This window comes from Pararge aegeria, chromosome 5 (genome assembly GCF_905163445.1).
Source record: "Pararge aegeria chromosome 5, ilParAegt1.1, whole genome shotgun sequence".
Taxonomy (NCBI): domain Eukaryota; kingdom Metazoa; phylum Arthropoda; class Insecta; order Lepidoptera; family Nymphalidae; genus Pararge; species Pararge aegeria.
Genome location: NC_053184.1, coordinates 3,979,314 through 3,991,901, shown reverse-complemented (window position 1 = coordinate 3,991,901; position 12,588 = coordinate 3,979,314). Strand labels below are relative to the sequence as shown.

Genomic DNA, 12,588 nt, shown 5'->3' with positions numbered 1-12,588 from the left:
AATAAGGGTTCTGTATGTTCTTAATTCTTTGTATAAAAAGAATGAGTCAGAGTAAAAGATCGTTTAATTCGCTTTTTCCATTTTCTTTTTACATCAAATTATTACATCGGAAATAAAAAGTTTTTGCAAACTCCATAAAAAAAGTGAAATAGGAGATAAGAAATAAGCCGCAAGAAAGACGAATTAATCAATGCTCCTCAGGATTCACTGCCGTGAATCCGGATTAAAACTTGAATCTTTCCGCGGAATGAAGATGACTTCTAAATCCTATCGTAAATAAAACCAGGGCGCTAAGCTGATCACGGACATCCGAAAGCTTTTGGCCAACATCCAAAAAAGAAGGTTTTTTTATGTTCAATTCAAACGCAAAAGGCTCGAAAAATGTCCACGATAATTTTTTTTTTCAACTGAAACAACAGCTGTATTATAATGATATATGTCGTAGCTACGTGTAAAATTTGAGATAGGGGAATATTTTATAGCCAAACATAAAGCACTGCAGCTATTCGATTCGTTTTGTGAACGTGTTTTAGTTAAAACAGACACACAATTAAAAAGGATTGTGACCTTTATGGTCACAATCCTTACTATACACTATTACTTAATATACAATAAATATTAAGTGACCTAAGAAAAAAATAATCAGATGATTATATTTTAAATAAATAAAGTTACTTTCAACTTATAAATAACTTGAAAAATAAATAGACTAGACAGAGATTCCTTTCAGAACAAAATACTAAATATACTTATTTACTTACAGATAATAGTTTTTTAACGATATATACTTTAATAATCCAACTGGAAATATTAAATAAAAATGTATATACCTATATTATTTTCTTTGTTCAACTACGCCAGATAGAATATTGGTATATTGATACATAAGGCTACATAAGATTGAGATATTAGAATGTTTATTTCAGTTGAATGTACATAAAATAAGTAGTCTACGATTCGTCTTAGTGCGTCAAACATCATTAAATAAGTTAATAATAGTTATTTTAACGGCTGATAGGCACAGTTGGCAGCAACCCTGCTTTCTGAGTCGAAGGCCGTGGGTTCGATTCCCACCACTGGAAAAAGTTTAAGTGATGAACATGAATGTTTTTCAGTGCCTGGGTGTTGTATAATAATATGTTTATTATAAGTATTTATGAATATAATTTATAAAAATATTCATCAGTAATCTTAGTACCCATAACACAATCTACGCTTACTAGATGCGATTTTTTTTATTTATTTTTTTATTGTTAAAAATTCATTTATTACAAGTATGCCAATTATAAATACTTTTGAAACGTCAGTGTTTGTATGGTCCCTACCATTGGTTCTAAAGGAATATTGTACCGAAATTATGTCGTGAAGAAACTCAGCACTATCATTTTTCCACTATCATTTTTCAACTGATCTATTGTTTTACTTGTGAGAGATAAAACTATAAAGGCCTTATTTCAAGAAACTATGTCGTTAAGAAATTTAATAATTGTATGTAACATTACAATTATTAAATTTCTTAGCAAACACATTGGCAAAAAGTAATTAAAATAAAAGGCAACTAAAAGTAAAACTAAAATGTTCCATTTTAATTAAAATAAGAAAAAACAATTACAACCTCTAAATGGTTGAAACACCACACCAAATTAAAAAAAAAAGAAACTAACAGATATATCGCCGAAGAATTACTGTTACACAACCAAGAACGTTTTTCATGTTCGTTAGAAAACTTCTCGGAGACCACAAAGTAAATTGGAATTGCTGGTGTACAGTGAAAAATAAGGCAGATTCTTCTCGCGTATCGATTTCAAACACAATACTAAGAACTCGACATTTAAGTAGTTTGTTCTCAGGTTCCCTTTCTTTTTTATTACTTCACGATAAGTTTGTTTTTATTTGCAATCTTATCTGGCTGTAAGTAATGATAAAATCCAGTTTCTCTCTGGAACGCTATATCTTCTATAGCGCACGTCTTTAGGATGTTACCTAGTCAAGGCTGGCACCCACTTTGAAATTATAAATTCCCAAATTGCCAGGTATCGACCCTCCATAAGACTAAAGTGTTCACCACTTTGCTACGGAGGTTGTCAAAAAAATTTTGGTTGAAAATAATTATATTAAAGGATTTATAACCCCGTTGTAACCTAAGGGTACGGACCCTTAGGTTAAAACGGGACCTTATTACTAAGACGTCACTGTCCTTCTAAGTCTAAGAAAATTAAGATTAATTTGTTATCCTCCGCGTAAAGCAGTAGAATCTGTACGGTGTAATTTATAATTTCTTCATGGCTAAAATAGAATCTCCTCGGGATATGTTCAATTTTTGGGGATGCTCCGGTATCGGAGTGAAATGAGCGAGATTGTCGAAGATCTGTTTAGTGTGAAGTATAAAAATTTTAGAAATTATAAAATACACCGATCAGTTCCTGCTTTTCGCGGAAAATTAAGCTTAATTTTCATAGTATTCGTACATCATGCAATTCCGCATAGTAACTAAAGTACTAACCACGATGGTGAGATTTACTGTTAACAAATAAACAAACAACCAAATCATCACTCTTTATATCATTAGAATAGATTTTATCGCGACTCATAGTTAATACGAGTGAAACCGTGGGGAACAACTAGCTACAATAATGACACTTCAAAATTGCATTTCGTTAAGTTGTTTATAAGGCGATACAATATGAAAGTCAAAGTCAAAAATATTTTAATTCAGTAGATGCAAAGATATCACTTATGATGCGTACACCACATAAAAAATGTGCACGTGGTAGTGAGATGACGGCGTGAACTTTAAACTAAAGCTTAAGGTTTTTTTTTTGTTATCACGATCTCATTTAAAATAATTAAAAAAGTAAGCCAAGAAGTAAAAAATAATTTAAATATGTTGCCAAAGTTTTCGTGAGCGTTCAGACTTGCCAATCTAGATTTCTAGCTAGTATGCTGCTGACAGTCCACATCCGCATAAAGAATGAATTGAATACAAAACTTGAACGGCACAGCGTCTTGATTTCATGTCGGCAAGAGTTCTATAGCGTTTCAAATGTGATTTATGTCCTTCCACATTTCAACAGATGTTGCAGATGTTCGTCAGTCGCCGACATTTTTATTAAGTTTTCACTACAACCGCGAGGCCACAAAAATGAAAATCATGTTCTGAATTTGAATATTTTGAAGTGCAGTATTAAATTTCAAGTTATTACCGATATCGAATAATATTGCTATAATGGAAAGATCATTTGAATGTTTAGTATCACTAGATGTCTTAATGTTTTTTTTGCTAAATCCTCCGACAGTTGTCCGGGGTAAAAAGTGACTTCTGTTCGGATCATTAGGATCAAAGATATCTTAAAGCAGTATATTATAGATAGTTATAGACAGGTTCACTTATATAATCTTGCTAGAATGATGCGCGCGAATGAATCGGTTAATTTTAAAGTATTACTTTAAAAAAACATAATTAAATTTTTGTATGTAGGTGTATATCCTTCTCTGAATTTTAATTAAAAATAATCCTTTAAAAGTTAAAACAAAATGTTTTAAACCTAAACAGAGTAAACTCGAAAATCTCGCTTCGATGAGTCAAAAAATAATGTCAGTATATTCATTTATTTTTATATTTTCAATAATATTTGCAATCATTTTCTTGCAATAATTTTCGCAATCATTTAGTTTCTCTGTACCATGGTAGTACCAGGACTAGCACACAAGACCTAAATGATGTTTGGCGTGTCAACCGACCGTCTTATTATTTTGACACGGAATATCGATATCGGTGGCGTGTCATCATTATCTTAGTGTATTTGGAACATAAATAATATATTAGGAGTCTGGGTTTCGTTCGGAAAAATAAGGTCGCGCAGAAATTGTATTGAATTCTTTATTCGGTAAAAATATTCCCCGCAACACATTCTTAAGGTAGTTCTACGAGAATATTGACATGATTTTCTCCGTAAGTTTATTTATATGTATGTATTATATGTCCGAATAGGTGTCACTCATAGTTTATTTACTTGCGTATAAAAGCATCCTTTTATTTTTATCTTATAGGCACGCACGTTTTCACGTTTTTGCTAACTCGTATCTTTACTCAAATCGCTATAGTGTGTCTAGACGACTTCCCTCAATTTACCCAGGATCCCTCCAATAGATCCTGATCTGATAAAAAAACCAGAGACCAGTTGGCCATTTGAGAAGCATACCGTTTTAAACAAAAATATAATGTTGCACATCGGTTAATAAATGACTCACCATCGTCATCACCAAGTCAACCGATTGACGTCCACGGCTGGCCATAAGTCTTTTGTAGGCCGTTCTAACCTCCACGATTCTGGGCCGCTTGTATCCAGCGAATCTTTTGATGTCGACCAACGCTGTATTTAACGGTGCGGGGTTGTCACTCCAACACTCTGAAACCCCAACGTCTATCACTTCTCCAAGCTATGTGCCCCTTCCATTACCACTTCAGCTTCGTAACTCGTTAAGCTATGTCGGTAAATTTAGTTCTTCCACGGATCTCCTCATTTCTGATTTAATAACGTAGAGATACTCCTAACATAGCTCTTTCCATCCCTCGCTTAGTGACTCTCAGCCTTCTTAAGAGGTTATGATATTATTATACGAGTAGGTAATCTTTAAATAATTAAGTTCTGAAAATAAAATATATTTTAGTAAAGTTGCTTCGGAATAAAGGGTTGTGGTCATAATTCAGCTTACAGTAATAGGAAATCCTCAACAATGAACGTCCCTGCATAGGGAAAAGCAATAAATTGCTTATGTCTATTTAGATAAGAATTCAATATTAAAAGTAATTCATGAACATTTTTTGACGAGAATTATATTATTATTTATCGAAGACTTTTACTGTAGGTTAATATGGCATACCATCCGAGCGCTCAACTTTAAAATGGAGAAATATGGAGTGACATTTAACTGCGTCTTACTGATCGAAAATGTCAAACTTACGACCTGGGGCATTACTCTTTATTCTTAAGGCACTTGAATGTTACTTTACGTATAAGGTTAGGTTAGGTCAAAGATGTGAACAAATATTCTAATAAAACTAATTTAAAAATAAAAATTGACTCTTGTGTGAACAAACCAGAGTTTTTATTTTTTGTGTTCTGAGTCTCAAGCAGTTTCAGTATCGCAAATGTACCCTATGTATGTATGTATAATGTATGTGTATTTCTATCAAAATGCTACCGACAGAATATCAGAAAATTAAATAAATATACTACGACAATACACACATCGCTATCTATCCCCAAAGTAAGCGTAGCTTGTGTTATGAGTACTATAATGACTGATGAATATTTTTATGAATAATGTACATAAATACTTACAATATACAAATTATCACGCAGACACTGAAAAACATTCATGCTCATCACACAAACATTTTCCAGTTGTGGGAATCGAACCCACGTCCTTGGACTCAGAAAGCAGGGTCGCGCCCACTGCGCCAACCGGCTTTCGACAATATACTAATACAATCGTACCTTAATGTAATACGTTTTTCATACACGATCTCGTTAAACAAAGACCTATTTTGCAGCGCCACTGCAGACGGGGAAGGCGTACAAAGGCGCTTTGCATAACCACTCCCCCCTCCAACCGGACGACAAGAACCCAGATGTAGTGCCACTCGGGAAAGGTGAGTGCGTTTGTTTGTTTTCTGCAAATGAGGAACTATTATTCCTACCCATCTAGACCTAGAGAGCATATTTTTTACTCTCTGTCCCTGATAAATGAGTGGTTTTCTGTAAAATTACAAGAGTTGTTTATAAAAAAAATATATGCTGATATAGAGTGGTACTGGCACCCGCATGAGTACCTACTTAGACAAAGTGCTACTTTGAAAAGATAAGTCTGTTATCTATAATTAAGTCGTGTTAATTTTTATATAACCTAAGCTGAGTGTAAATACATTCTTCAAACTTAGCTGCTAAATCTTACTCGTGTTTAGAGAATTTAAAATTAAGAAGGTAAGTAGTATCTTTAGGTGCGATTGTATCCTGGAACAAAGAATTTAAAACTGTTTTCAAACTCTACTTAGTTATTTCTTAGGTTCCCCAAGGTAGGTAATGGAGTTTGAAAAGTGTCTACATTTTAATATTAAGGGCACGTTTAAAAAAATACCCTCATATGCGGTATCGATAAGACTTCTTTAATACAGAAAGAAGACTCTCGCAGAAATAATAATTTAATAAAACAGAAAATTCTGAAATTATAAATTTCCAAATTACCCATGCTTGAAATCAAACCCGAGTTCTCGTACTTATAAGACCTGCTTACGGCTAAGTTTGTAAGAAAGAAAGAAAGAAAGAAACATTTATTTTTTACATTGCGCCACACATTACAATATTCACAACACCACATATGTTATGTGTGGCACAAACTAGAAAAAAGGTGCCAGCTCAGCATTGTGCTGCATGCGCCAGTTGGAGCATACAGCGCTGATTTTCAGTTGGCACCTTGTACCAGGTAACACCACGGAAATACGTAGCCATCCACTGACCACATTTTAAGCTTAGTTTAAAAAAAAAAACTAACTAAATAAATCCACAACAATAATAATAATAAATTAAAGTAACATTATATAAACTTGAAAATAAAAACGTACATATATCATTAACTTATTAAGATACACAGTGTAATATAATAGTAATAAAATTATTAAGTGGTAAAGTAAAGTATAGTAAAGTACAGACTGTCTCTAGAGAAAAGACGACTCCGCCACATGTTCTTGGAATTCCACCTGTTTGGCCAATAAATATTGTTTAATTTGGTTCTTAAATCCAAACTTACAACAAGTTGTAACAAGCTAACAACTGCGCCAGGTAGCTTGACAAATATATTTAGTGTAAAATATAATAATATTAAATAGATTTATGGCCGCCGTTCATTGTAGTTTTTGTCGCCGTGACTTATTGTCCATTGGAGTGCTATGAAGATATATTGTAGTGCGCACACAGTATACATATACGAGACAATACTACAGTAAATTTAATATTTGACGGTCGATTGGCGCAGTGAGCAGCGACCCTGCTCCTGAGTCGAAGGCTGTGGGTTCGATTCACGCAACTTGAAAAATGTTTGTGTGATGAGCATGAATGTTTTTCAGTGTCGTGTTCATCTGTATTTTATAAGTATTTATGTATATTATTCTTAAAAATATTCATCACTCATCTTAGTACCCATAACGCAAGTTACGCTTACTTTGAGGCTAGATGGCGATGTGGGCATTATCGTAGTATATTTAATTATTTATTTATTTAATTTACGTACTGTACAATGCGGTGCTAAATAGTTCCAGCAACCGACCACTCTAGGGTGTGCGAACCGCGGGGCCACAAATCGCAGCAAGTTCTTTGAAATCCATTTTAGGAATTAGCGCGTTTTGTCGCTCTGTTACATTTACCAGCACGGTTAGCATGGGCAGGAGACAATTATCTCCTCGGGGAAAGGATAAAAATTGTTCTTCTCCTATAGCTTTATCAACTCTCAGAGCATTGACGTACAAGTGGAAATAATATCCAAATTATATATGTGTAATTAACGGGGATTAACTTCTCCTACTCCATGTCCCCGTTGGAGAAGATAATTATATCCCCTGTCTGGGGATATAATCGGGGTATATAATTTTTGTCTCCTGCCTGTGCTAGCCCTGCGGCGCATCGTGGGTGACAGTAAGTGACCGCGACAAAAAGCCAAGACGACAAAAAGTCGCAATTAGTGGTGGCCCTAGGACGGCCCCAAGACTTACTCTTACTTCTTAATATTCTTTTCTACGTCAATAACCCAGATGTCACTACAAAAGAAGTGTGGAAAGTGGCAAGATGGGTGCGATTGTGTATATTCTGTAAATGGGTAGCTGGGAAAGATATTTATTTCTTACTTACAAATGGCTATATTGTTTTTTTTTTTGTTACTTAGAAACAGTCTTCCCTGACTCCATACCTCCTTCTTAATGTAAATGGTGTTACGGCGGAATAGTAACGCAGTGTTTTGTCACAATTTAATTGACGGCACATTACAAAATAAGAACGCGATAAAACATTGCGTAACTACGCCAATGCTTCATTCACCACGTTTATTAATAAGGGGTTTATTGTTAATTAATCTCTTCTCATTCTAAAAGCAGACCCGTGCTTTGTAGTTAATGGATTTATGATGATGTTTAAAAATGCACATAACTCCTAAAAGTAGAAGGTGTGTGCCGGGACTAGAACTTGTTCCTCTTGGGCCTCCCACTTTTACATTACTATGCTCCCCACTGCTGCTAGGGAGGTCATCAAAAACTATATATTGTGACAACAGTCACTATATGACTGATAAAGGTCTGATAAAGGATCGTAATTCCGGCTACTCCGTTCTAGTACTAGGAACTACGATTTCCGGAGCGATGCAGGTTGAAATCCTGTTCGTTTCTATACTTTTATATGCTTTCTTAATTTGTTTCTTTGATATTTCCACCTAATGTAGATAAAGTACTTCAATGAAAATATAAAACTGTGTATTGTTGTCATATTGTAAGTAACAGAAGTTATTTATTTCAAGATTTCAACTGCACACGAGACGCTGAGCGGCCGCCAGAGCCACCTCCCTACGGAGTTGTAGTGTCGCCGCCAGTTGGATCGTCTAGGAGCGTGCACAGCTTACATGAGCGCTCCAACACCCCCCACACCCCACACACGCCCAACACCCCAGCGTCCGATGCTCAGGTATTATGCTTCTTTATTAATACTATAGAGAGTGATTTGTTTGTTTGTTGATTGGATAAACTCTGAAACTACTGAACAAATTTCAATTACTCTTTCAGCATTAGAAAGCTGTCATCCAGATAGATATATCCAGAAGGGACATGAGCAATATTTTATTTCAGTGTTAATAAGATTACAGCCTGAAATAATAGTATTCGTCTTTACAAATACTATTATTTCACAAGCGCTGAGTATATGTAAATATTACGTACAAGTGAGCCATGTTAATATAACGTACAAGTGAGAATTATATATACATTGATATATACATGTTAAAATTAATTGCTATTCGTTAGTCTCACAAAAACTCGAGAAAGGCCGACTCCGGAAAGTTTGTAGTATTAAAAATGTTTGCAAATAACGACTAGCCTCACAATGTCCAAATGACATCGTATCTGGTGCATGCTTTTTAAGATCCGAATAAGAGTAACACTATTGTGTGCATATACTAGTAAATGCAATATACTACATTTATTTATTCTGAGATAGTACGAGGTTCGCTGGGTCAGCTAGTCTATTATAAACATGTATTCCGACATATATTTATGTCGGAAATAATTAAGAATTTAAAAGGCAGCTTTTCAAGGATCATTATTAGATATACAAAACATTAATTCCTCAGTCATTGTATAAATGCAATCATTGTATAATTTTTTTTTTGTTTACCAACAGCTTTACATAAAAAAAAACAATTTAAATTAGCTTATGCGGTATACAGACAATATGTAAATCTAATTACAGGTAAACACCGCATGCAATAAATAGTGTTAAACGAGCTTACAACTACACGAACAAGATAGAAGTGTATCCAGTGTAGGCAAAACAGGCAATGTATAAAATTACATTCAGGCCATCACCTTGACAATCTTATGTAGATACACTTTGCCCATAACATCACGTTACTTGGAAATTGCGAAAAATACGCACAAGATGGGAGTTAAGAGTTTATTCATAGTGTTCCACATAACTTTTCTTACCCGACCACCACAGTGTAATGTTTAAAAATCCATGTATAGATGTTCTTATTTTGGCACGCCCATATTGTGCCGATTTTTATAAATAAGGTGTCGTTGGCTACATCTTAGCCTCCAGAATGTAGGCTAAGATGTAGCCAACGACACCTTATTTATAAAAAACCTTATTTATAAAAAACCTTATTTATATAGTATAGGCTATGTGACCTAACGATAATATATCCAATACAGTGTATTATAATATGTTTTACAAAAATATGTATAGGATAAAAATTTACGGAAATGTTTTTGTTCTAGAGCATTGGTACACTTGCGGAGGACCGGCGCAGTGTAACAAGTGGCACTTTATCTAGAAGGAGAGAAGTGGTTACGACCAGAACGCCACTCTTAGCGAACGCAAGAGAAAGTTGTGTGTAGATAGTGTGAAGTGACATTTTATAATGGGGAATAACAATATGTGATTTTATTGCGGAGTGTTAAATATTTTAATGAATGAGACATATTGGAGTGAACAGTTATGTGAGTTCCATATGAGTTCCCAAGTGTTCTTCACTTGATGTTTTGATTTTGTTTCATAAGAGGACGATATACGGTGAACTTTATTACAAAATTGAAAAATTATATTGAGGGAAATGTTTAAATTGAAATACGAACTTTGTGTGGTGTCTTTTAAGAGAACTGGTTTAATTTGATTTTTTTTAAACTTGGTCTGCGCCGAGTTTCTAGTACTCTGGGAATAGCCTTTAAGGGTTGTGGTATATTCCTACAAGGCATCGTACTGGTACGCTTAGTCGCTTAGCGCTACGGCTTTGTTAATCAATAACTAGTTCGAAAACTGCATTCGTATTGATTCCGAGTGTTTCTGAATAAAACATCAGATGGCAAGTACAGCACGAAATATTATTATGAAAGTTTCATTTTAGCCACGTTTACACTGCGACAGAATAACTGTTATCAATTTTTATAAGGTAAAAAAAAAATATTATTTGGTATGTTAAGTAAATCATTTATTTTTCTCATGGCAAATAAAGTATTTGTCGGCACGCATAAAATAATACCAATGTATTATATATAACCTATGTATTTTAAATTAAATATCAGTTTACTTATTTTACTAACAGAAACTGAAGAGCGTATCTTGTAATCCTATCTTCTCACAGCACTTTCGTTTTCGGTATAAATGTTTGTTTTGTGATAATATTTTATCAGATGTTTTTTTTTTGTTAGACATTTTATTTAAATCCATACTTTTAGCGTCTGATTAAAAAAAGATCTAAATATTCTTCTGACTTATACATATAACATAAGTCAAATTAATTTATATTGAACTACTATTTACAAGTATGACGCAAAACAACCAAGCTGTTTCAAAAGTTAAAACTTATTTCAACTTGCTACTTGTTATTTAGAGTTGTTTTTTTAAAAACACACTTTTGTAGCAAACTCGATTAATAAATACATTTGAGTCAAAATAAAAAAGGAGATAAAATTATCCATTAAAACACAAAAAAGAAAAAAATTATTAACCGGTGTCGCAGTGAAAACAGAGCTTTGTGAGCCAAAATATAAACTTTAAAAATTGCAACCATAATTTCCGCTCGCCGAACTTTAATCTAATTTTAACTCTATGAAACTTTTTAACGTATTTTGGTCGGATAGTTGGAAATTGTAAAACAGTAGCTCAAAGCGGCTGTAATTCTTTGAGCAATAAAGAAAAGGCTTACAAAGCGCGGACGGAGCGCCATTTTGGATTCAAACAACAAATAACAAAACATAAAATGAAATGCACCTAGGTCCAATCTGGAAAATTCAGTTTCTAAGGTAGGTATTATGTCACTAGACAAACTGATTTTCAGGCAATAGAAACCCTATGAATATGCCAATAAGAACTGAGTTTCGATGCCTTTACTAGATATCTGGAGAAAAGGTACCAATATACCTACTTTCATTTCTGTTCTGGGGATTACTTTGTTTCCAGATTTTTTGAGTTTTCAAAGCTTGTGTGTTAAAATTTTTCTGAAAAGTCGCGCCTATATAGCCTACTAAATATACAAAATTGTAGTTTACATAAATGCTCTCTAATATGCATTACAATATCATCCTCATTATTGTAAAATAGTTCTTGTTTCTTAATATTAATAATATTCTGTTCATTCTGTGTCATTCATTCATTGTGATAAATTTTGAGCTCGTTTATAGTAGTGCAGAACACTAGTGTACTAAAAATAATGCTGAAGAGTTTGTTTATTAGAAAGCGGTAATCTCCAGAACTACCTGTCGAATTAGAAAAATCTGTTTGCATTCGATATCCTTTTATAAGACTGCGTTAGGTTAGAAGGAGTGAAGTAAGAAGAACTATGAAGTCTTTTTTTTGGTTTGCAAGTTCACTATTGAACATTAAAGGTCAGGTCAGGTCAGGAACTTAAAAATCTTGGTACTCCGTCCCCCTTCTACTACGGAAGGTTCCGTAAGCGTATCTTTGAGTAGGTGGCAGCTAGTCAAGTCGCACGAAACGTTTTTATCCACATTTTGATACAAACGGGCTTAGCCATAGAACGCCCTTCCGGCGACCGTGTTTCCTGTCACACGTAACTTGATTATCTTCAACGCAAGTGCGAATAGTATCTCCTATGTAAGCTCCCTCTTACCCACCCCTTATCATTGTTTTCCATCTGGCATGGTTGTCCAATTAACAGATAAAACATCGGTATCCCCCTTTTAATTTAGCAGTTTTAACTTAAACATAACTCGTAATTTTTAAATTTAATTTATGTCTTTTCGTCCAGGCTAATCTTCGAAATGGACAAAACCATTTTTACGAGTCTTTCATTATAGTGGACTTTGCATAA

The 12,588-nt window shown here is 34.0% G+C and overlaps 1 protein-coding gene across 1 annotated transcript in view; it reads left to right on the top strand.

The window, feature by feature from the left end:
* Window positions 1–10,226, top strand: part of LOC120624156 (hemicentin-1-like) — a 300,069-nt gene extending 289,843 nt beyond the window's left edge. Inside the window, exons 15-17 of the mRNA XM_039890530.1 lie at window positions 5,558–5,656; window positions 8,563–8,726; window positions 10,037–10,226. Of these exons, the coding sequence (XP_039746464.1) occupies window positions 5,558–5,656; window positions 8,563–8,726; window positions 10,037–10,156 (383 nt within the window). The 3' untranslated portion in view covers window positions 10,157–10,226. The remainder of the gene's footprint in view (window positions 1–5,557; window positions 5,657–8,562; window positions 8,727–10,036) is intronic.
* The last annotated feature ends 2,362 nt before the right edge of the window (window positions 10,227–12,588 follow it).